This window comes from Cinclus cinclus, chromosome 2, assembly GCF_963662255.1.
Source record: "Cinclus cinclus chromosome 2, bCinCin1.1, whole genome shotgun sequence".
NCBI classification, from domain to species: domain Eukaryota; kingdom Metazoa; phylum Chordata; class Aves; order Passeriformes; family Cinclidae; genus Cinclus; species Cinclus cinclus.
Genome location: NC_085047.1, coordinates 67,666,106 through 67,692,878, shown reverse-complemented (window position 1 = coordinate 67,692,878; position 26,773 = coordinate 67,666,106). Strand labels below are relative to the sequence as shown.

At 35.7% G+C, this 26,773-nt stretch overlaps 1 protein-coding gene across 1 annotated transcript in view; it reads right to left on the bottom strand.

Annotated features, from left to right (window-relative positions):
* Positions 1-26,773, bottom strand: part of PIBF1 (progesterone immunomodulatory binding factor 1) — a 105,575-nt gene that overhangs the window by 63,414 nt on the left and 15,388 nt on the right. Inside the window, exons 6-10 of the mRNA XM_062514790.1 lie at positions 24,725-24,858; positions 22,549-22,657; positions 19,092-19,273; positions 17,179-17,304; positions 13,157-13,255 (exon numbers count right to left, since the gene is read on the bottom strand). Coding sequence (XP_062370774.1) covers positions 13,157-13,255; positions 17,179-17,304; positions 19,092-19,273; positions 22,549-22,657; positions 24,725-24,858 — 650 coding nt within the window. The remainder of the gene's footprint in view (positions 1-13,156; positions 13,256-17,178; positions 17,305-19,091; positions 19,274-22,548; positions 22,658-24,724; positions 24,859-26,773) is intronic.

Below are 26,773 nucleotides of genomic sequence, written 5' to 3'. Positions count from 1 at the left end.
ACTTACCCAATCCCTTCTTGCAACTGTTTTGTCTTTGCCTGGCTTAGACTACTCTTCCAAAAAGAAAGACTGGGAAACTGCACCATGTATTTTATACTCAGACGAATCACACTCAGTGATGCATTCATGACTGCTATTTTTTTGTTTTAGTTCTTCTTTTATTTACACTACTCCTTCCCCCACCTCTCATCTTTATTTCCTTTACTCTTTTGCCTATCATCAATCCTTCACAAGTTTCACAGTCTAGACATAATGGAGGGAGAAAAATGCTTTTTTCTGACAAAACAATTAAGATTCTCAATCCCCTAAAATATCTTCTTTCCCTCCTTTTTCTGATTTTGTCCCTGATAAAAATTTACCATATTTAGAGCCAGTTGGGGGAGGGGAGGGGAAGGAGGGGGGGGCAGTGGAGGAGGGTTTTGAAACAGGTTTCCTTTATATTTTATAACATATAACTAAGGGGAAAAGGATTCCAGGAAGTGTTTCAATGAAGAACTTACTGATCCAAGTTTTATATGTTTTTCCCATCTTCTTCTGAGTCTAATAAAAAGCTACAGAAATTTTTAAGTGTGATAATTACAGTAAGACTTTACTGATAACATGGTGTTGCATCATGGACAACATACAGATGGTTAAAGTTGGAACAGAATAATCAGAGAGTTGCAAAGTTATCCATACCATAACTGACAGTACAAATGTTGCCAAGAGCTAGAAAATATTTAGGGTGGTATTCAAATCCAGACTGCAGAAATATGCACGTATGTAAGCACAGGTTACATACGTGAGCAAAGTATCTAAGGTCCCCTTATATTAAATGTTCTAGATTCCAGGAAGCCAGGAGACTGAACCTAAAATATAAAATATTCTTTAAACAATAGGTATAACTTTCTCAGAAATGGAACACTGGTCATTTTGCATTGGGGATATTGTTTGTTTCGGGTGGTTTTTTTGGCTGTTTTTTATTTTTTTTTCCCTCTTGAATTTAAACACGGTTGGTCTCCCCCATTTTCCTCCCACTCACACTCCACTCCTGTAACTCCTCAGTCCGTTTTAATCATACAAACTATTTAGTATGGAGTTTTTTTCTAATACTGTTAAGGTAGCATCAGGAAATACATTTAAGTAGGGCATGGCATATATAACCTTAAACACATTAAGTCACATTAAAGCAGAGGTGACACTACATTAATTTTGAAAAAGTTATAAAATTGAAAAATTTTAGAATAAAATAGCATGAATATTTGTAAAATTCAGTTAACATACTGAAGAAATTTATTACTTGCCTGGCTAAAATATCCAATTAACAACATATTGTGTGAAAACTTTAAGGCTTTTTCACAAATGTATTCTCCCTAGTTTACAGGATGGTTAAATCAAAACCTGCTAAAGGTGAGGAAAAAATCCTCAATCACAAACAACCCAAAGTAAAAAAACCTCTACAAATTACTTTGGGCTTATCACAAAAGACACTTCTGCATTCTGAAAGGTCTATTCACAATCTTCATTCTAGTAAAATACTCTTTGGAAGCAGTTTCTAAAACTAGATGTAACATTCATTTGTATGTATCTGCCAAGTTTTTAAATGTTTTAGAAACTAAACTAAAACATGTTGAAAAATGAGTCATTGTGGTACCAGAATACATACTGTAGGAAATAAAAACTCATTTACAAGTGGGAGAAATACACTCACACTTCATCTGTGGGAATTCACTAGACTTCCCTTCCAGTAAACATTATATTTTAAAATAATCATGGAAAATATGTTCTTTTAACTGAAGTTTATGAAAAGATTTAGACAGCTGGCATAACAAAAGAGACCTACAAAGATAAATGTAAAACTGTCTTCAAAAATAATTAGTAATTCTGCCAAAAGATATCAATTCAGCAATAAAAAAAGATTCCAATTTTTTTCTTGCTCTAATGGTTAAACTAAAGCTGTTTAATACAGTTGTTCAGTATAAACAGATAACCATTTGAGATGAAGGAAAAAAAGAAGATTTGATTATTTTACAAAGTAAGAAAATGCAGGGCAGGGGTACAGCCCTGGCAGGCAAACAAATTACCATAAGGTAGCTCTTTTTCTAACTTGGTGCCTGTCAACTACTTTTGCAGATCTGCACATTTTAGTACTCCAACCATCTTGCATGAAATGCACTACTTAAAAAAGTTTCTTTTCTTTGAAAAGAAGTCATCTGGCATGGAGAAAATAAACCTGAAATGTACCCCATTTTTCTATGCATATAGAGTACTTTGAAAACAGAAAAAAAAGAACTCTGACACAGAAAATTAGACCTAGATTTCACAGCTTGTGACTGGGAACAGCGTCATAAAGGACAAATCTAAAATCAAAAACCCCAGCCTCACTAGCTTCTATAAAGTAACTGTCTGTAAAAACAAAAATGTTCTAGAGGAACATGCAACAGACAATAAAGACAGTATTTCCTTACCTGGTTTTAGGTCTAAAAAATCTTTGAAATGAGTTATCAATAAAGGCTCCATTCCACCTAATACTGGGCATTTCACAGGGTCATGGGATTTTCATTAATCACACTTTGGTTGCCCTTTACCATTCAGAGAAACCCTCTATCATGAGTGTACTCAGAGATTCAAGAGTCAGTTAATTACCTGAAGTGAGCAGCTTATAAAGACAAAGGAAGGACTATGGTTTCTAATTATTTTCATCTACTTACAGTAGATGCATTTTGCAAAAATAAAACCTTCTCCCGTCCCATAGTGTTTTGAGTGGGACAAATTCTTCCACTCTCTATAACCCACAACCAATTCAAGTGACCCCAGTAATGTATCCAAGGTAAAACCAGAAGATTTAGCTTTTTTGAAGCATTTTGGAACTTCTGATTTATATTATATTTCTGGAATGGAAACGTTAACAATCTTAGAAAAATCAGAGCAAACATTAAGCAAAATTTCAGAAGGGATGCATCAGTGCACTTCTGTATCTGTTTATCCATGGCAACACTTTCCACGAAACAATTAAAATATCTATGAAAACAATTCCAGATGACAAGTTCCACATCAAAGCTTACCCTAGATTATATACATACACATGCAGTAGTATTCATACTAGAATGTTAGCCAAAAGCAGCAGCATTTTGATAACATATCCAATATTTACATTTTAGAAGAGATGTACAAATAGGCTTGTAAGTACAAGTATGTACATTTACATGTCTATTATGAAATCCAACATTTCATATAAAGACTAAGTGCCTGACAGGTATAAGCATTTTATGTATTGCCCAAGCTTTATCTCAAAGGAACCTATTTCTAGTTACAACGATACTGCCACTTGATGGAAATATTTTACTTCCTCTTAAGTTTCTCAATTTTGTTTATTCCATGGGTATGAAGCTGCATAAACTATGGCGATTTTTCTCAAAGGACACACACACACACATCTCCATACCTTCTCCAGGCTTGATGAGTCAGTAGGGTGGTCTGTGCAGCAGTGTCTTGACTTGGCAACATTTATTTCTTTGCTAATACAAAAACCTACTATTAAACAGGGCTCACCAGAAAGGGTTGGCAGCACAGAGACATGAATAGGACCTTTATGGATTCTGCCCAGTGGTAAGAACTAAAAGAGCCCTTCACTGCTAGTCATAAAGCCCCCTGATTTAGTGTTTCATATGCACCCCTCCATTCCATCTTGGTTGTGTTTTTTCAGTGCTCAGGTTCTGTGTCCTTACTGCCTCTCACCATACTCCTCCCACAGAATTACAAATCCTCTCCATAATCACCAGCAGTCACCATCTGGAAAAGACCAGCATATCTGCTTTCAAACTGTGCTCCCATTGGAGGCCCATCCAGAACAAATGTTCCCATCTCTGACTGGAGAGCCTGTTGGTCTTGCTGAGGCTCTAAGTTACTTCTTGGGTTTCTTTTAATCCAAACTAGCTCCCCCTCACTGTTATCATAAATACCTCAAAAGTAGTAGCACCCTCTTGGTACCCCCATGATTCAAATGTCATGTCACAGTTAAGTGTCACTATAGCTTAATGATGTTTGGTAAAAATGTTCTGATATCTCACACTGCACCCTACAGCTACCCAGATCAAGTTATTCCCTAGGAAGCTCTTGAACTCTGGCCAACTATGCCTTGAACATTAATTGCATATTTCATTTTGCTGGTTTCACAGAATATACTCACAGTTACCCATATAGTCATATAAGTAGGCACAACTGTGCCTTTAGATCATTCAGCTAGAAACACAACTTGCTGTAAAAATTATTAAATAGCTTTGCACAGAGTAAACTGAAGGACATGGCCTTGCCTGTAACCAGTATGTGATGCAATACTCCAGCACTGAACACATACAGTTTCAAAAAAAATTTACTGGTGTCCCTGAATGTAAATAACTTTCTGAGTCAACCATGACAAAGTCTGGGATACATTCTTGAGGCAATCTTATCTAGAAATAAGAATATACAAAAGGGAAATCAGCCCTCCAATCCTGGTCTTTCCATTCTTTCCTCATCAAGGCACTGGTCACCAGACACGCCAATCTCATGAAAAGAGAAAGCAACAAAACAGCTGTCAAGGACTTACATGGTTGTTCCATCAGTTGTGAACAGTGGACTCACCAGCTGTGAGCACTACACATAACTATCATACATCATTCTCTTTTGGAAAGTCCTTGATGTGATTAGTTAGGCATATTCAATGCTGGATGGACTAATGTCCAAGGCAAACAGCTCCTTGTGGTTTATGGCATGAAAGCACCTTGGCTCACTGATGTACCCTATTCTGGGTGCCTGTGCATGAACATACTATGATGGTCCTTCATTTACTCACAGTTCTTCATTCTTTCATTTTCAAATTAACTACCTATACTCTATTCCAGAAGCACATACCACCATTCTTCCTGTTTGTAAGAGTAACTCACATGAAATGGATGTCACCATGGAAATGAGGACCAGCCTAATGCTTTCTTCAGTTATATCTAGCATTCTCTCAACAATGATTCAGTGATTCTGTTGAAGAAGACAAATTCTACCCAAGACTTAGCACAAAGCTCTCACTTATCAATGTTAAGTCTTCATGTCCAACATTTCAGAATTTATGATGATGTTTTAACATCACAAAGCTACAACTTCCTTCTCACACCACACAAGCATGTATGGGACAGTGATCTTCCGAATTCTGCTATCTGGAAATGAGTATAGCATCACATCCTTTTCCAGGAGGTAATCAGAATGATTTCAACTCCTTTTCCAAAGGGTAACCACAGACTGAGAAAGTAATTAAAGAAGATAATTCCTACTAAAAGAAAACTTTTGTGGGTTTCAAGTCTTAAATGTAATATTACACAAATAGCCATAAACTGAAGATCAAAATTTCTGAACAAAACAGAAAATACAATATTCCTGCTTTGAAGAATTTAGACTTTGAATTGGAATTATAATACATTGCTCTGGTAAACATTATTAACATTCCCTGGCTGCATCTATAGACATGGTGTTATTTGTGACCTGCTTTTCTTCTGTATTCTAAAAAAGATACATTTGGGAGTTTCCTATAAACAGGTTCTTTTCTCACGTGCCATTGAAGTGTTAATGCTTTGGGTTACTTAATGCTGGTAGGGACTTCACACACACATTTAGTCCTTAGAGGGTTAGAAGCACTCCAGAAATAAACATTATTTGTATAGATAACCTGATGTACATGACAATCTTTAGAAAAATAAAAAAAACCACAAAACTCAGATTAACAATTTCTTCATATAAAAGCTTTCATTTGTATCTTGTCATTACACGCAGTGTAACGTCACCTTTTCAAAGGGACCCAAAGCACATGTAGTAAAAATGCTGGAAATATCGCCTGTGTTTCATAGCTCCTGTTCTACATAAGAGTGGCTGCAGTGTATCACACAAAAGGCATATGTAAGCCCGATAAAGCCAGCTCCAACTGCAGCCAAACGTGTATTTTGAGAAAAGCAAGAAAAATTCTGCATATTCTGTATCTCTCCTTAAACCTCTCCATTGGTGTTCAGCTACTCCTCACTTGAGTGTTTCCTGAAAGGCAATGTGTTTTATACCTGTAAAGGGATTCTCAAATTTATCTTGACCTTTTCCAGTCTCATTTTGAACCCATGTAAAATTTAACTCTTACCTGCAACATGATTTGGTTAAGAGTTACGAAGGACCCCTATTTGCTCATCCTGGCAGTGCTCACCATTAATGAGAAGCTGGGTGCAGTGAGTCACAAAAATAGGTGTGTACTTGAGGAATACTAACAACCATAGCAAAATCATGGCCTCCAGTGGAAATTTCAACCCAATAATTTAAGAAATATACATAAGCAGCAGCACCACCACCCTTATAATGCAGAATCCCTCTTTGAAGGAATTTGCAACTGCTTTTGAATTTGTTCTCAAAGGACATGATATATTTCAATGTTTCCAGGCTAGCAAAAATACCCTAAAGGCTTAAAAGAGTAAATAAACAGTTTATTAGGTATTCAGAATAGCCATTGCACCATTTTAACAATTTGCCTCTAATAATTGAAATGTTTTAAGATTAAAACATTTTGGCTAGCAGGAAATAAAAGGCAAAATGAGAATGACAAGGCTTATGGAAAATCTTTATGATATGATGATATGTTGATATTACAACTTTTTCAAAGCATCCCTCAGAGGCTGAAAATATTTTGTAAGAACTATTTCTTATGAGCTGGGGCAAGAGCAACTGAAATAAAAGATTTTTAGAGCTATAAATATAATCATTAAACATTCCCTTCACAGTAAGAGAACAAACTTCAAAGCCTGTGTTCCAGATGTAATGAAGCTCAGAAAAGTCAGACATCAGGCTAACAGCATTCCTATGTGTCTTGATGGAGATAATTCTTCAACATCAAGACAGTTACAGTTATAAAGTGACTGGTTACAGGGCTCAAAACATTCTGTCTTCAAGAACAATATCTTAGCTAAGAATGTAAAATTTTAAGAACCTGATTAGGAGTCTAAGAACCAAAAACAACTGGGCATGCCTTAGCAAGTGTGCAGTCGTCCCAACACTATTATTCATCGATTTAATCAAATTAATTAGGTTTTCTCCTTCTCTTTATTGAAATGCATCCTAGAATTATCCATTAAGATGTAAAGTTCAAATAAACATATCTTCAAAAGAAAACGAAGATAGTAGGAGCCTGCTTAGTCATTTCAGTAGAAATATAGGATACATAGATTTTTCTGTTATGGAATTCAGCACTGCTCCCACAGCTTGGAAACAAACTAGACTTAAGTCATCTGGGAAATGGACTTTTGCTTCTCCATCATACTACTGCTCTTTCACTGACTTCTTTGCATTTATTTAGAATTTCCAAGAGGGTGTCTTTCAGCAATTTCCATGACATTCATTAATTTTACCCTTTTACTTGTACCTTGTATTTAACTTTCTCATCAGGATAACAAGATGAAGGTAGTTTTATGGGAAATGTGCAATAGGTACTTTGGCTAGGGCTGAAATCTAAACAATGCCATTGAAGAGCTTGGCTTTATTCTGATGAAAATTCTAAGTGTTAAAAAATGAGGCATACGCATCATACAATAGAAGTCAAAAATTAATACAGTAGCAGCAAATTATTATTACCAAAAAAAGCATTTTGGGAAGCACTAACAACGTTAATTGAAACTGAAGATTTAAAGGGGTAGTGATTTTCAAGACCTACATAGCTCTTCAATTCAAGGGATTACAAAGCATTACATATACAAACGTAGCAGCCATGTGTAGGGAGTTTTATGTTCTGAGAAAGTTTCTATCAAACGATGATGGCAGCTTTAGCCAAGAAATATTTTGGCCAGCAGTTTTCAGTATGGATTTTTAAAAATTCATTATTGGAACCTTCATTTGATAAAAATATTCCTGAAGACATAATATATCCCTATTTAAATATTAGTAGTAACTCCATGTTGGGGGTTGGTTCTTTCCCTTTTCCCTACGTGGAATTTTCTCCATTGTCATGCTAAGATACCTGTTGACTGGGCCCTGGTGGCAAGGGGCAGGGAAAGAGAAGAGGGAAACCCCTCGAGATTCAAACATCCAGAAGAGCAGATGGAAGGCTCAGCCTCGGCCCCATTTCCCCCGCGGAGTTTGGACAAGAAGGACGATCGCCGCGTGTGTCCCATCCCTGCCATCCCAGCGCCGGGAGCCATCCTCACTGCTGTGGGACCCTGTCCTGCTGCCTTCTCGCTGTAACCTGCCACCATCCAGCACTCTGCTGAGCATCAGGACCCACACCGTGAGCAGAGGGCTCTCTCTCCATCTCTCTCTCCCCCTGGGACAGCGCTGCCACCACCCCCAGCCCTCCTGCGGCTCTGCGGGACCCGCCCGCCCCCAGCACCGGGAACTGCAGCTCAGGGAAAAGGTGCCTGCAGCCAAAAAACACTGGGACTGAGTTACTGTTCTGTTTGTGGGTAATTTCATAGCTGTCGTTGTTCTTGTTTGTCCTGTTAGATATACTAGTAAAGAACTGTTATTCCTACCCCCATATCTTTGCCTGAGAGCTCCCTTAATTTCAAAATCATAATAATCTGTAGGAAGGAAGGATCACATTTTTCAGTTCAAAGGGAGGCTTCTGCTTTCCTTAGCAAACACCTGTCCTTCAAACTAGGACATTCCAGCATATACATTGAGTTAATTTTAATATTAGAATCCTCTCACTGCAGTCAGCAACATCCAGATTATAAAAACATGTTAACAGAAGAGGAAAATAATTAGTTTTAATGTTTTTGTTAACAATGAAAATGTTTCTGTTAACAAGCAAAGTATAATGCAATAAATGAAAATCTAATTACGAGATTCCTGTATGCTACACAGAGATTCTAAATGCATTCTAACATTTATTTATTCAGTAAATGTATCCAATTATCTTCTTACCTAAAATAGTCCTCTAGGCTTGTGTGCAATTAATAAGAAGATATAGGGATCTTAATTTCATCTAATTAAAAAACCTATTTGATAAACAGAATTGATCCCCTCTCTCCATCTCCTAAGAAGTTTAAGACAGCTTAATATTTTAATATCAGATAGCATCAATCTCACTCCAGATGGATTCTAAAATGTACCACAATTACGAAGAACAAAAAAAATAGGGGAAAAAGAGATTCAAATTAAAAAGACTATGGAGAGACTAAAGTAAGTCTCTAAATTGCAGAGTCAGCTTGCAGCTGACTGGAAAGAAAAGCAATACATTTGTAAACACAAACATGCAGACAACTTTTTGCATACTTCTCTTAACCTAGGAAGCAAAGGCAAATGTTATCAAGAAATTGCAATGACCTTTATCCTGTTTTTAATTTGAGAAAAGCATTTCTAAATAGAAAAACTAGAAATACTCCTAAAGGTATTTTTACCTGTAGCAGATAATCCATTATGAATTTAATAATTTTGAGAAACTGAGCTACGTACATCAACCCACATATGTTTATATAATAATAACAATAGTAATAGTACAAAATACTTTGAAATCTTTATAGAACAAACCTAAGGCTCTAAACAATTTATGTAGCCATTACCATGGCTTAACACAGCTACAGAAACATGGTTTAAAATTCATCATCTGTGCATCTGCGCATATTCAAACAAGAAAAAAGAAGTACACACTTTAAAATATCCTATTACCTAATGGACATAGGCAGGAAATTACACCTCTCACTAGCTGTTACAAAACTGAGGGTTTTTATGAATAGTGTCCACTGCAAAGTTGAAGGAATTCAGCATTGCCATAACACAATTTCCTTGAATACTTGTCTTCTGTTTACTGCTTACCTAGTTCGTTTCTCTTAATTATTCTGCATTTCTCACTTTATCATTACAAAGATAGGAAAAGCAAAATCACCTCAAGTACATCATGTGAGCAGCAATCAGCTGTTAGAGTACTTTTTTTTCATCACTAAGAGAAAAAGGTTTTGTACGAATTTCCCTTGTATCACTCCCAATAATTCTAGAATTTTTAAACCAGTTTCCACAGATATAGCAGAGTCCTGCAAAATGATATTATACTCCTTTTAGAGGAAATTTAAATGAAGTCAACAATCAAAGGCAAGAGATGGTTCTTGTAGGAGAAGTGCTCTAGTATGAGTTCATTCCATATTATACCTCTGAGTACACTTTAAGAAAAGGAGCCATTCAAGTTTGAAGCCGCACATTAAAAGGAAATTAGAAAATTTAACCATCATAAAAAAACCCAATAGCAAACCACAGTGAACTACTCTTTCTTTGGTTTTGTTTGTTTTTTTTTTTTTTTTTTTTTTGCTTGGTTGGTTTTTTGTTTTGTTTGGATTTTTTTTGTGGTGGTGTTTGGATGGGTTGGATGATTTTTGTTTTTCTTTCAGCAAGAAGTAACAGATTAACAGTCGACAGCTGAAAGTAACACTCCAGGAATACTCAAGGAAAAGCTGGAACATACTTAGTATCTACACTGAGCTGTGCAGATGATGCAGCTTTTACAGAACTGCTCTCCTCATTCTACCCCCAGACTATATCAATTGAGGCAATACTGCTTTGAAATTAGAAAAAAGTTCTAACAACAAGTGAAAATGTTTCCCTTTGGTCATATATTTTTTTGGAACGTGTGTGACATTGACAATAGTTTAATCCAACACTATCAAATATTTTATGGTGTTGGTCATTGTCAAAATGAAATATGAAAATGAAATCTGGATTCTCCGACTGAAACGAAAACTGTATAATGGCAAAGAGAGCAACAAAACTTACATCCTGACATTACAATGATCTACTTTAAGACTGAAACAGCAGATCCTTTCTCAATATAACTCTTTCATGAATATTATCACTTTGATATTTCCTTGGCATTTGTAAATAGCTGTTCACAGAAAACAATCACAAACATGAGTAAAAAAAAATGAAAATAACAGGACTTGACTAGAAAATTGGGTATTAGTTACACTTCTGATCACAAGATTTGCCAGGGGCTTTATTTAACCACCATTCAGGCCAGTCAACATTCCACATGCTTCTGAGGCTTTCCAACATGTTTGTTTATACAGATTATGATACCAGTGGTAACTATGATGACTCACCTTGTCTTTACTAAAGTAGAACAAGCTGTTATAAGAACTTAAATACAGAACTGGACAACACAGGTATTCCTTTTTCATCTTAGGGGTTCCTGGTGATATTAGAAAATTTCTTTGTTCCACAGACCTATCACATGTGAGTCCACAGTAAATTCAGAATTCAGAGTCTTTCAAGTTAAGGTATTTATACCATCTCAACATGCCAGTTAGTTACTTTGCAGTTCACTTAAATAATTTTGAATGCAGAGAAAGTCATGGTCTTGACACCTGTTATATGGTTAGAAGCGAGGTACTTTTAAAGAGAGACACCTACATTTCAAAAAATGCTAGTATGGGTTTTCTGTGTTCCAAAGCAGAAAATAATCTTCTGAGGAACATTTTACTTCTTAGAATTCCAAAACCCAGCATTAATCAACTTACTGATTTGTTTACCAGAAGGAGAGTTTTACTTAACTGGAGGGATTATCACTAGAAAAGGCTATAATAGCACAGAAGCATAAGTGTATAAAATAAGATTTCTATTTTTCTAATTGCAGTGGAACAACCCTCCTCAAAATAAAGCAACAATATGAAAAAAGGACACATTATATGAGTGGAAATACAGCTGGACAGAAAAGTATTTTCTCCACAGTTCTTAAGTTAAAAAATAAATACAGAGTAATTGTGAAGTTTTATTAATTAAATGTGCAAATCTTTGATATGCCAGACTGGTTTTCAAGAGGAATTTCCAGTTATATATGAAATCCCCATGTCTCAGTAAATCTTACCACAGTGAAAGGTAGGAGTCTCATTAGAAAGAAATCTGAGTTGACTCACATTAGCATTTTATTTTAACTCAGGAGATCAGTTTTGAACCAAGTTTCCTGGTCCTCCCTACTCCAAACAGCTTTGCTTTCTGCACTGCAGAAATATCATATCAGAGTTTGCAAACTGAATTCCTTCTGAGAACCCAACAACCCCTCCACTGTCCTCTAACCACTAAAAAGCATTCAGCACCTATTCAGCTGAACTAGAATTAATCTGAAGTCAAGCCCCTTAAACTCACTGTGGATATCAAGTCCTCTGACCTATCTCATTTGCTCTAGACCTACCCCTATTGTTTCACATCACCAGTTAAAAAAATCACATTTTTTCAATCCTTAGAAAATGCTATTTCAGTAGTATCACCACTGCAATTTAGGAGTTATACACAAAAATTAAAAGCTTTAATAAATTTGATCCTTTACTTAACAACATTTTAACTGTAATTAAAAATTATTTAGAGCAAAGAAGGCTCATCTAGAACTTCCTTTGAGTAGATGACTAGGTAGCACAGTCACTTGATGAACTGATCTCTTCATTTTAGAAAAAATATTTGTATTAAACAATGAATTAAATCCAAAATTAAAGACACATGACAAACTTAACCTGAATAACTTTGATTACTGTCCATAGTTTTATATTGCCTCATAGTTTACCACAGCATATTTTCTAAATTTAAAAAAAGTAAGGAAAAGGTGTTACAGAACATAAAGTAAGACTGCCTGTAAACAGGCAAAAAATCAACCATAGTTTCGTTCTCCATTGAATGGAACTGTACATTGGCATAGAAAATATATTTTACACATGGAGTATGAAAGACTGAGAAGAGACAGTAGTAAGAAGAAAAACATGTAGCAAACATAACTGTTAATGACTATTGCTCTCTATCCAAACTTCATAAAAACTATTAATTGAAGTAGTCTTATGAGACAATTTTCTGCTTTCAACTAAAGGAAAAAACCTCACAAACAGGTTCAGAGTTTGACCACTGCTATTGTGGTCCACATTCTTGCTATTCAAATAAAATGAATGTTTGTTTGTCTCTACAGTATATGTTTGTCTCTACAGTATATGTCTGTCTCTACAGTTGGGAAAAAACCCCAAACTTTCATCTTATTACAGCACTGATAATGGAAAGAATTTACTAGCAGAATTAATTCTACAACTTCATTTAAACAATGTTTGTAATTCAATTTGTTCTTTGTAAGCAGAAAGCTAATAATTCCTCCTACCTACACGTCCTAGATATAAACACCGTTATACCTTTAGATTTTTATAGGAATTTTAAAAACACTTACTGTTCTAAGAGTTGATCATATTTTCTTAAGGAATCCTTTTCAGCAATAACTGCTCTCTCTTTTTCAGCAACAGCATTATCTCTTGCTTCTCTCAAATTTCTGAAGGAAACAAAAATTATTTTGTTAAAAATATGTTAGAAACACGACTACTTTGCTTTATTAATTATTGCTCTCTGATCCAAACTTCAATGCTACCTTCTTCAGTTCTCACAGAACGACAGAAGGGTCTCTCCATTCACCTATTTATTACAGAGGCTTTACTTCAGGTTGTTTTCATACATACCAGCAAGGCTTCCAGTTCTGAAATTGTAAAAAGCAATTATCAAATCACCCATTTACATGTGGAAACATATGATTCTAATTATTCTAGAATACTAGTATTGGAAATTATTTATTTTTTGCAAGAATTAAATAAATTCCAATTATTTTCCTTGGTGCTTTGGGAATAACTGCAGGAATGCTGTCTACTTAGCTGAGATGATTCACAACTTTTGATAGAGCAAGAAAAGTTTAGGTAAGCATAGAAATCCTACTTCCATGCAAAACTAATAGTCTAGTTACTGTGATGTATAGGTTATTGCATATCATTGGTATCTCCTTCTGGGTTTTATTGCTGGCAATATTTTTGATCTGCAAAGAACCATTAAAATTAACATGTTATTACAATCGATACTCCTATTTTTTTGTAGAGGCAAGGATCACTCATGATGTTCAAACTATCTCAATTATTATATTTCACCAACACAAATGACAACAGCATGATACTAAGAATAAAACATATTAGTATCTGTGTTTAAAAATTGGAATTAGTTATTAATAGTCTGTTATGATGTAAGCAGGCTACAGATTAACACTGCAGTAGACTGTACTGAGGGGAAGCACTGCTTAGATACTGTATATAAACTCAATGTCCAATATTTAGTGTAACACAGCACCCAGCTAACAGTGGTTGTTGAGGATCAGACAACTGTGTTATGACTGTTTTTAAGGATTTTACACTACTGTAGTTTTGCTTCTATGATGAACCATTATTTGGAGAATATTAGATGATCTTAAAGACTCCTTTCAATTTTGGTTTATCTAAAAGGAATCCTGTTCATATGTTACAAATGTGAGCAATTCCAAGCACAGCTGCAAGGCAAGCTAAAACCATGGTTAGCAGCAATGACTAGGGGATTTCACTTCAACACCACATTCTTCATCTGAACTGAACTGCTTATGTGGATGCAACCAAGATCTTCCTAATGAAGTCTTTTTTTCCCTCTCCCCACAGCAACTTTTTGACTTAAGGTAAAGTGAAATTAAAGTCCCAGGCAAATTTTGAAGAAAAGTGAAAAGTCAGGATACAAAGGAAAACAGAAAATGATTACGCTCATGTAAATGCTAACCTATGTCATTGTATCACACTAAAGGTATATAATTTTTGGTTCAAAGACTATTTGTAGAATAAATGTTATCAGTTGTACTTTTCTGAATTCGAAGTAATTCATAGGAACAGCAAACATTTACTTAGAAAAAATTAACATCAGAATTATGTAGCAGAATTATGGCTATTGGAGAAAGATACCAAAATTTTCTTTAAAAATTGAGTTACTACCCTACAGAATTTAGCGCAGAAATTCAGGGACTGACCTTAAGATTAGATTCTTTAAAAGTGACTCATATGAAAATATGGGAACATGACAATACATTTCATTAACAGCATTAAGATCAAACATATTATGTCTTAGAGTAGGAGTCCAGAACTGTATTCTTAAGACCAGAATAGTGGAAGTCGGATAAAAATTAAACAGTAGGAGAGATACAGAGACTCATTTAGAGAATAAACTATTTTGCTTAGCTGAACAATTAATCAACTGAAAATGCAATAGGAGGAAAAAGGACACAAGTGAGGTACTATTCAACCAACATGATCACAACTACAGATGCTATTAAACTTCTGGTGAAATACTCTCTAGAGAGCCAGGAGACACCAGTGCCCCTGCCAGTTGTAGGTTGGGTGATCGTCATTTCAAAGGAAGTAAAGCACCTACCCAAATGGCTGCACACTGGGGCCTTATGAAGCATCTAAACAGCCTATCAGACAAGTGAAAAGTAACCTTCTGAAATGGGACAGAAATACTATCTAGAGGATCAAGAATGGGCATAGGGAAGAAAAAGGTGGGATGAAGATCGGGTAGGCAGCAACCTCTTGGCAACTGCACTTTGTTACACCCCTAAACTGTTCTAGAATGCACAAACTGGATTCTAGTCAGATTTGACCATGTCAGAAAAGGTGCTCGGGGAAATCATCTCATATGCTCAATTACTAAACTGTGTTTGATCTATGGGAACAGACTACAGGTAATCCAGTGTCAAAGTTCTTACAAACATTCACATGGCCTGTGAATTCATTCACGCTTGCTAATGCAAACATAGCCCATGCTTACAACAACCATACAAGTGAAACTGATGCCAAAAAAATTAGGCATGAAAACATCACCTTTTTTTAGTGGCTCCCTCCCATTTTCTTGAATTGATTCATCTAAGCGTGCAGTAAGTGTCAATAAATTCAAAGGAACTATCAGGCATATCAGGCTTGGCAAAGTGGAAAAGAATACCAGCAACTGAATATTGGATTAGCTTAGCTGCAATACCATTCCAGGCTTTGAGCAGGAGGATGAAACCAGCATCTTAATTTCATTTTCAGCCACAAACAGCATCTCATCACATTACACAAATTCACTGCAAATTGTTTTGCTCACAATTTGAGGTTCCATTTGTCTTACCATTGAGGCAGACTGCCTTATGGTGGATTTTTTAGTATTTCATAGAAAGAACATATGCTAGAAAGCCTTTTAATTTTCTTTTTTGCCAAACACGTAGGCAAATATAAGGGATTTGCATTTCAGAAGTAATTATTTCAAAATGAGGAACAAAACTTCTGTAAAGCAGTTCCAGATACAAATGAAGTATCTCTCAGTAGCTTTCTCAATGATATACAGACGCTTGTCAAATCTCCACAAGGAGTGCATGTTTAAATTCATACTTTGTAATTCAAAATAGATTTGCATACAGGAAGTGGTGTGGATGTGTTTCTGTGTGCATGTATTTTACTCACACTTGCAAAACTACACAATGATGTAATTGTTTTTTAATTAGAACCTTTCAGTTGACTGAAAGACAGCAGAAGTCATGTTCTTTTTCCATTCTTCCCAGCAGAAACAAACTACCTTTTATAGGAACAGATGCTGATGCCACAAATATCTTTTTACTATGGTCATTTCCTCCTCCACACAACACTTTCAGGACATCTACAGAGAAGTTAAGTTATTAAGCACTCCTCCCATTTAAAAGCAATAAAATGGGCAAAAAACAAGCTAAAAAAGAAATTCGGTGCCAAAGGTCCAAATCCCTAAGTCCCTGAAAGGCTTATGCATGTGCATGTAATTCCTTGGTATTCAACTAGATAGCACATATACAGACTCATCATGCAAGTCTTTGCAGGACTAGAATCTTCTTCAAAAGAGATTTTTACAATAATTTACAGAAAATCAATCCTTTTTTCTGAATCACAATGTTCTTTAAAAACTCAATTGTATTTATTTCATACACGCCTTAGTCTTATCTCTTTTGGGTTTTTTCTGCCTTATTTTCTGCATTAACATCTTTTTTTCTGGATTCCTGTTTCAAGATTGCCCCTAGAGCATGACAAGTAAATTGTCATCCCATATTAATTAACTAATACTACTCATCTGAACAAACTTCAAACCCCCAAAGTTTATACAGAACATGAATTTTAATAATCCTTTTCAGGTGATAATATTGGCTCCCATCATTTAATAATAAAGGGAACAACATATACTTACTGTACAAGTACAATTTCATTTTAGTTTTTACAAGACTCCCATCAGTTTTACAACTGAACTTAAATTTCTACATTTGAACATCTGTCAAAGAGTCAGTCAGCTAGGATTATACCAAAGCACAGAACAGTGTTTGCTCATTTCTACCGATTAGGTTAGTACCTACACCTTACCTACCTGTTTTCACGTTCATACATCTCTTTTGAGGCGCTTCTCAGTTGCTCAATTTCTTGATTCGTTTTCAGCCTTATTTGTTCCAACTCCTCATGGAGTCTCTTTTCATATTCTGCTTTATAGTGGTCTCTGTAAATAAACAAATATAATGCACTAGTCAAAATACCAAAACTTTAGGTACAGCTTTGCAAGAGCAGAGTTCTTCTTGATCTTACATTTTATTTCAATCTTTACTCATTTACCTCTCAATGACTCAAAATACTACAAAGCCTATGCTGCTACACAAACTAAATGAAAATAAACCAGGAATAAATAATATTTAACTGTGAATAAACAGAAGGTTTTTGCACATGGATTTAAATTTTGAAAGTAATTTAACATTGATTTATCACATAATATTAACATTCTTCCAGAAGTTCTTTTGTCAACCTCTACTCAAGTGCTTATATTAAGTAACCACTTAACTTCTCACTTTCTTCTTCACCACTGGCTAAGGATTGATTAATTTATTGACTTGTAATGCTGCTATGCTACTACAAGACTTCTTTGTGTACTATCCACACCTCATATGAGGGAAAAAATATCACAAGAAACATTGAAGATTAAATGCAGTGGATATTTGTGAAGTCAGAAAACCCCAAGATTTGGGAATTTACCCAGTCAATATAACATATAAATTATTCAAAACACAAAGTTTTTATGCAACAGATATCAGAAGATACCAAGATAAAATAATTTCATTTCAGAGAAACACTGACTTCTTTTGTAACTTTGGAAGCTCACGACAGATTGTAAGGAATCTCATAAAGAATCTCTCCTATAAAAATAGGGTTATATTGCAAGCACTTAACAGTTAAGGAATGTCAAAATTTTATAGCATCTAGTTAATGTTCAAGAATAATCAATCAGCAATGAAGCAACTGATAAAAATCACAGGTTTGGAAACAAAAGAATATTATGAAGATATGTGCATTTACAACTGTAAAAGGCTTTCGATTTAATTTGATTTCCAATCACGGGATAGCCTGTAATTCTTAGAAATCAGTACTCAAGCTGGTTATCTGAGTTAATCCCTAACATTAACTAAAAGCCCCAAAATACTAAAATGGAGAATGCTTGCTGTACAGGTTTTCCTTTTATTTCTTTTTCCTTGTATAAGAAAACTTTCCAGGTCTTCTTTTTACCAAGGCACTGTATTTCTGTTGACCTTCCAAGATAAAAGTAAACTTATTTCTCCTTCTTCCTCAACTGTGACACACTATAGCAAATACTGTATGAAGACCTTTTACACAATAAAGCAGTTTATCATAAAAAAAACAAAAAAGATCATGATTTCTTAAAACACCATTTCAAAGTAAGACTTAACATTTTATTTAAAATACAGAAGTTCCGGGAGAACATTGTTCTGAGATACAAACATGCAAAACAAATTTACAAAAATTTGAGTCACTGCATTGAAAGGAAAAATAATATTTAAAACTCTTCTGATATGGGCTGGAGCTCCATAACTGATCATTTCAAGAATGCCCTTTATTTTCATTTAGGTAACAATTTTTATTTTTAGGTATCTATCAGGAGAGTCATATTAGCACACTTCTTCTTAGTTATACAGGACTCAAGATTTATGGATACACACTGAAAACAAATTGTTTTATAATTAACTGAGTAAACTTACAAGAATAATTGCCATGAACTCCCAAAGCTGAAAGCTTACTTCCACTACTGTGGTATTACAAAGGTTTTCAAAAAATGCTTGCGATACATATTATGACCCAAGCAAAGTGTTCTGCTTCTAGTTACATAAATACAGGTTAGCTTTCTAAAAAAATAAAATTAATTAAATGGGATTTGTGCAAGAAACAAGGGAAAACAGTTAAATAACCTGCCTACTGATAGAAATGAAGACAACAACTTGCCTGGATGCCACATATTTTTCATACATTTCTTCCCTAGCTTTTTTGGCATCTTCTAGCTGAATCTGTAGTCTTTCAAGACGATCCTCTTCATGTGCACAGCGAACACTAAGCTCCATGTTCTGGCGATTAAGATAATCTTTATCTTTTTGCAACAAGTTGAGGGATTGTTGTGCAGTTGCCAGCTATAAAAGGTATTAAAAAGAGCACAAATTTAACACAAATTTAAAGGTATTTAACCTATGTACACATATTTGAGATTTAATTTTAACTCACTTCTGTGGAATCACCTGAACCAAAAGACTTTATTTACACTTAAGTAAGTTGATGAAGCTTTAGGCTGAAAAAAATACTTAAATAACATTACAGTTTTATGAGTTTTCATTATTTATTTCCAGTAGTTGGCACCTGAAAAAGAGGTCCTTTCATCTACATCAGTATCTAAATAGTGCTAAGTACTGAATAGTGGCAGTACTGAATATTGCTATGTCAGAAATACTGATGGAGAATCTTGGTGCCAACCTGTCATACTGACTACAACATTCTCAGAAACAGCAGTGAAATGTTTAAGGGCACCAGGGTGATTACTGCTCTAGAAAGAAGTGGTAAAACTGATAGGTCTGGGGCTGATGTAAGGCATGATTGTTGTGGACAAGGTAATGCTCCAGGCCCACCCCAAGGGCAAAGAGCTGGTGCTGCTACAGAAGGCTGAACTGATGCCAAAGTAGGAACAAGAATATGTTGAGAACAGCTACCTTTGTCATCAGATCAGCCACATTTCCTACACCAAGTCCTGTGAGAGAGTCTCCATCCATTCAAGGTGAACACAGTTAGAGAACAGCCTATGAGCCTAAGGGCACTGCTGCAAGGTGGCCCAATTCCATAACCATGATAACAGAACACACTTTCATCCCCTTTAAGAATTTTGCCATTTAAACTCTGGAGGATTTCACATACCAAGTTCAAAGAATGATAAACTAATAACTTATCAGAAACATGTCTCCCACAGCTATAAAGACATCGTATGTGGTTTAGACAGAATTCACCTTTTCTAAGTCATACAAGGACTAAAGATTGCTTAAAGAAGATACTGGAGACAAAGACATAGAGCAAGTAGTTAAACAGATGACAATTTATATCAACACTGCTCTCAGAGGCATGCTTCTCTCCATCAGCCTACTTGCTGAACACCACACTCAGGGTGAGTTATAAATGCCATTTCTATACTTGATTTAAAAAAAAAAAAAAAAGTAAACAAGGGTACTCTCTCCAAGTAACACATTATATGTATATCCATAGCAAACAGACATCATGGACCACTACAGAAAGCAAGCAAGCAGTTAGGCTCCTATAAACACTCATCCTCCTGAACAAGTACTATGTAAAAACTTCCAATTGGATGCTCTTCCAATCCAGGATTTGATACTGTAACAGTATACATAAAAAAAAGCACAAACCTTCCAGGAGACTGAAATAACACACAGTTTGAAGTGGTATTTTAAAGTACCACTACTTTTATTCATTCTGAATAATTTAGTATAAAGTTAATGAAAAAGCCATTGTTGCTGCTATTCTGCAATACTTCTTATGCATGTACAAACTCGATGTACAATACCGTACATTTTTGGCCACTGTTTGCTGAGAATAAACCTGACTTTTGGTGTCCTCTTACAATGCTAGACTGAGGAATAAATAGAACCAACAAAGCCTTCAGACTGTTAGCAAGGAAATCTAACAGAAGCTCAGTTTTTTTCCCTAATGTTTCTGATAATGTCCACAGTTACCTGTAAAATTAGGCAGAGTAATGCTATTTCTAAAGTGGCAGTTTTAGCCACTATTTCACTATTTTATTGGTAACACTGTTATTTACACAGACACAAAGGAACACCATCTCCCCTGAATACTCTCAAGAGTAGTCTGCTGCATTTATTCAGCTGCTAAAGTGTTAACACACAAAGACCTTCCATACTATTCTTGCAGGACTCTGCTTTGTTGGCTGAACCCTTGCCTGCCCATGGGAAGGGGGGAATGAATTCCTTGACTTGCTTTGCATGTGTATGTGCAGGTTTTATTTTGCCTATTAAATTGTTTTTATCTCAACCCATGAGTTTTCTTGACTTTTACTCTTCTGATTCTCTCCCCATCCCACTGGGATGGGCACACAGCTGCGTCGGCCTTAGCTGCCAGCTGGGGTTAAACCATATCAAGCATACTCACAGCATTCATCTTCCACTGGTAAATTTTCCCCTGGGGCCTCCCAGGTTCCTGAGCTTATTTGGCAGAGTTCAGTCTGTCTTTGCTTCAGCCTTCTAAGTCATATACCTAGGAAAATGGCATACATGTAATGCCTAGGAAAAAATGGGGAGCGCTTGACCAGCGTTGAGGGAGTTAGCCTGTGTTGCTGTGAGGCTGACCAGCCATTTAAAGGATCATAGCAAGTGATCAAGGCTTCTGATTACCAGAGTCCTCCTTCAAGGAGAAGCACTCAATTGGCTTGGAAAATCTAATCTCAGTCCCTGCAAGGATTATGAAGCAAATACCCCCGGAAGTGCTGTATTGTGTACACAAACGAGAAGGTGACAGAAAAACTAGAACCAAGGCCAAACCTAGCAAACTTGACAAAAATGTTAGTTCTGCGGAGGGGGGGACTACTATCCATGTCATTTACTTGACCTTTTGCATGTCTTTCAGCCACTTCCCATAACAGCTCTATGAAAAAACAGGCAAAATACAGATCAGATAGACAAACATCAGTTGAACAAACTGAACATGGGACAGAAATGTGCCCTGACAGCAAAGAAGGCCAAGTGGTCCCAAGGTTATATCAGCAACAGTGCAGACAGTGGTTTAAAGAAAATTATTATCCTGTGTTCCACACTTGTGAGACTATATTTGGAGTGCTATATCCCATGACATGCATGTCCTAAAGACATGTATTAACATATTGAAGCAGGATCAGACGAACTCCACCAAGATGGTCATGAAGAACAGCCTATAATCTACAAGGGGTTAAGAGAAATACTTGGAACTTCTTTCAGCCTTCAGAAGAGAAATCTGGCTGGGGAAAATACTATTGTTATCTTCACCTATCCAAATGGAACACATAAAAATAGCCAGATTCTTGGCTGTACATAGTGACAGGACAAGATGCAACAGAAAAAAGCTGTAATAACTGATTAGCTTTTTCCAAATGCATTTTCACAAAAGGGCAGACAAACACTGGAACAGATTGTCCAAAAGGCTGTGGAATCTCTACTGCTGGAGACATTAAAAACTTGACAAAGCCCTAAGTAATTTGACCTAATCTTGCTCTGTACTGCATGGCTGGGTTGAAGCAGCTGGTCTCTTGAGACTATTCTAATTAAATTATTCCATGATCTTGACAAACTTGATTAGACAAAGAGTCAAACTCCCAAGATGAAGAAATACACAATTATTAAGGTAAGAACTTTATGTTTACCTCTTTTGCTAAGTCATTTCTTTCTTTAGTTTGTGTTTTGTATGATACCTCCAGCATTTCATAATTTCTTCTGAGTTCTGACAATTCATGCTCAAATACATCACGTTCACTGTGAAAGCAAAGTTAAGCTATTAGAAGCATAAAGTGCAAGGAATAAAATTCCTGTGCCTGTTTAATTTCTCAGCCTTCTTCCAGTTCATGACACTGACTTCTTCCAACTGCTCATTCACAGAAAAGTTGGTGATAATCTTAACCTTTTATAGTTGTTAACACCTGTCACAGTATCATTTTATATGAAACAACTGAGGATTATTTAAATACTCAGAAACAAAGGAAATTCTACATATTCAGTACTCAAACTCCCATCCTAAACTATTTCATTCTCCTCTGATTACTCTTCTTTAGTGTAACTTTGGGCTATACATTTCTTCTCTTAGAAATGATTTGTAAGTACCCTTATCCATTGTTTCAGCTTTATCAAGCTTCTGATGCTATATCCCATGACATTCTCTTGCATCTTTTGCAGACATGGAAATCCAATGAAGCAACTTCATCCAAATGAAGCAACTTCATTTCCATCTTCCTAACAGAGCAGAAAGCAATGTATACTTCTTCTCAGTAGGTAATGTATACTTCTTCTCACTCTCCCCTGCATACAGCCTTGATACGAGAGTGGGTTGTCATGTTTAAAATATACATGACACAGCTGCAAAAATTGTGCTGGCATCCTGAGCAAAATGCTTTCTGCATGCACAAAGAAGCATTGCTGTACCTCCACTCTCATCCTGTCAGAACAGTGAAATGAATGTGCCAGTATGAGCTTGCAGTTTAGAAAAAAGCTAACCAATATTATATTAAGCATAGCATCACTTAAAAACTCAGATAACTGGTAGTACAGCAGAACTAGACTTGACATCGTGTTTTTTAAAGGCAGAAACAAGTCTGGAAGTGATTTACTCCTGCAGTGCTCCCAAATATCCTCCTGCAGTTATGCCAGCAGAGCTCTCCCCTCCCTTTCGTCTGTGCCTACCCAGCTGAATACAACCTACTCTCTCAAATACAGTTTTGGCACGTTCATTCATGCTTTTCTCAGCTCAGGACTATTTTAAACACTCACTGTTAAACACTGGGGCCATTCAAGTTATTACAATCCACTTATTAAGATGCAGTTGCACATAGGAAGCAAACCATAGCACCAGTCCATCCTATTTGCAACAAGATGCCAGACAGATTCCAAGGTTGTTTTTATACATATAGCTGTGAAACAAAAATGCTGTGAATCCAGAAGACAGATTCCCCTTCAAATGACTTAGTGGGCAAAGTCTTTTGCATCAGTAACTACACCTGAGTTCATTCTATATGAACAACTAAGGAGCTGACAGGGTATTTTCTATTCATAATCCCCATTTTTGAATCTATTTCTCAACAAATGTGCCAAAGACCAGATTTCTTGTACTTGTGAGCACACTGAAAAAGCTATTTGGAAGCTGGACTGTGAAGCATACATCTATGAGTATATTTACAAGAAGTCTATTTTCACTATTTTGGAATTGCTTTTTGCAAGGTGGATATTCAAAACATTGGCTATTACAGCACAATCTGTATTTTATAAAAGCTAGACACTGGAACTTCCTGCAGTTAAACCAATTCACTAAGGTAATCCTAAGATTATCTGCCAGAGGTCTCATAACAGCCCTTTCAAATTTATGGTTTCAAGGATATCTTAAGTTGTAAATATTAATTCCCAAGGTCCTGCCCTCCTAACTCATTTTGTAAGCAGCACAGAGTAGAGCACAGGGCCTTTTGTTAGATCATTGCTTTTAAACTATGAATAAAAAAAAGAGTACTTGTTCCTAGATGCTTGCCATCAACAGCTCCCACTTCCTTAGCGGCAATGAGACTGCTAGGCACTCCTGAAAACACAGTAAATCTGAAAACACCAACTTTTAGGAAGATAATTTTATGCATTGGTTTTCAGAATGTTGTTCATTTTATGTCTGCAATATAGTTTATTTATAAAAACAAAGAAGGTAATTGAACCATTAGTGTATGAAGTAAGGAAAGACATCTGTGGTGTGTGTAAGTCAAAAATAAAACTAAGAGCTCCGATCAGTCAAGGCTGATCTTTATTAACACTGGTATGTTAGTTAAACACTTGAATTTTAGAGACACTTACCATTTTACTTTATCATAGTTGTGCTGTCTGTAATCACCTTGCTGAATCAACTGCTTGGTATCAGCCAGTTCCAGTGTTAAACGCTGGCATCTGACCTCAAGCTCTGACCGACTCCTCCTCTCCTCTTCATAGCTCTACAAGTGAGACACACCAAAATGATCACAGCTGCACCAACTAAGTTTTGTGAAAACCTTTTATGAATATTCAGGTGGTAATGCTTTAATTTGTCTCAGTATTTGGAAATTTAGCACACCACAAAGTAACCAGCTATATCAATACTCAACTTCTTTATCTTATTACAAATACTTGATTAACTCTACCTATTTTTTCAAATGCATTTGTCCATTAGCACAATTACCAAGACCAGTAACCCTCATATATACAACTGGTGATTTGCAAACCTATACCAGGAGCGCAAAAGTCACACCAACTTTACAACAGTTTCAAACAAATGAAGATAGTTGAGAAGATACTTGCTAGTTAATTTGAAAAAAAAAAGAAAGAGGGTGGTTTATTCATGAAGTTTAGCAAAATCTGTCATTATCTGAAAGATTTCAGCCAGTTACTCCCAAATTGTAGCTGTTGTATCTGGTAACCTATGTTTGCTAAATCGTATCATGGGAAGCCTTGGTGGAAGATACAAAAAGTGAACGGTCTATCTATTTCCACTTTCCCTTCTTTTTCCTCCTCATGTACTTTTACAGATTATTCTGGAAACTAAAACAAACAAAAGGCAAGCAAGAGAACACACAGAGAATATTCATCTTTTAAAATACTAGGTATTCCCCTTGAAGCTCAACAGATTTCCTAATCACACTCATTCCCTCCAACTCTCCACAGGGACAGCAGACTATTATACCTTAATCTCCAATTTAGATTCCATTTTCCAGTCTTCTATTACATAGGTACTTTTTCACGAACTTATCTTACTTACTTCCCCTAAATACTGTACTATTTAGCAATTTATCCACAAGAATGGCCAAAATAATAATGCTTATTCACTTATACAAGGTAAAGTTGATTGACTACAAAAAGAGTTACTTGTTAAAAATTTGAGAATACTCCTGGGCATCTAGATTTTTTCCATATCCTACTTGCTAAAATACTGGTGAATTCAGTTTTTTACTGCTGTGATTGATAGCATGTTCAATGATGGATGCTTGATAAACAATTATTGTATCTGGTTATTATAAATGGACATCACAATATTATTAAGTGAAGGTGAGCACAGCTTTAAGATGTCATTACTAAAGCATTTAGCATCTGCAAATTACATTTATTTTGCAGTAAAAGACACCGTATGAGTGCCTAATTTTCCAACATTGCTGAAAGTTATGCTTTTTACAGTTATAGGAGGATAACTGCCTATCTAGTTTTTAATAGGCAAGGAAAGTTTAGGGCAAAAGCATATATGGAGTATAGGACAGAAGGACATTGATAAACTTCACAGACATCATCAGCTGAAAGACTCACAGAATGCCTTCTTGAAAAACCTCACCTAAATACTTGTAAGACACTACAGAAAAGCCCCCTAATCTACTAGCCATTTTGTAACTATTCCATTGATAAAAAATAATTTTTTGTTTTGTATTTCACATACCTACTTATCTTCACTTTTATTAAAATCACTTTAGGTCACAAATCACAAAAATCACAACACCCAGAAAGTTTTTTTATGAGGCTTCTGCATGGTCTACCATTAAAAATACATCATATAAAATCATGAGTGTTATTCATCTTAGCATATACTTGTATATATGGTATATGTTTATTTAATTAACGGATATACATTAAGCAAACTATAAAACATTCTCTTCTTTAATCAGTTACACGTCATTATTTAGAAAGATGGCATTATTATAATGGTAGTCCCTGTCAGATATTTTTAAAAGGTGTTGTGCACAAGTTAACTGAAGTTTCAAATATGTAGTGTACTGGTGCGAGTACCCTGTTATGCAGTGCAAACATGACTCATCTTGCAACAGGAAATGTTGGTAAGGGCACTTAACTTTTAAGTGCAAATTGAAATATTAAGTTCAGAATACAATT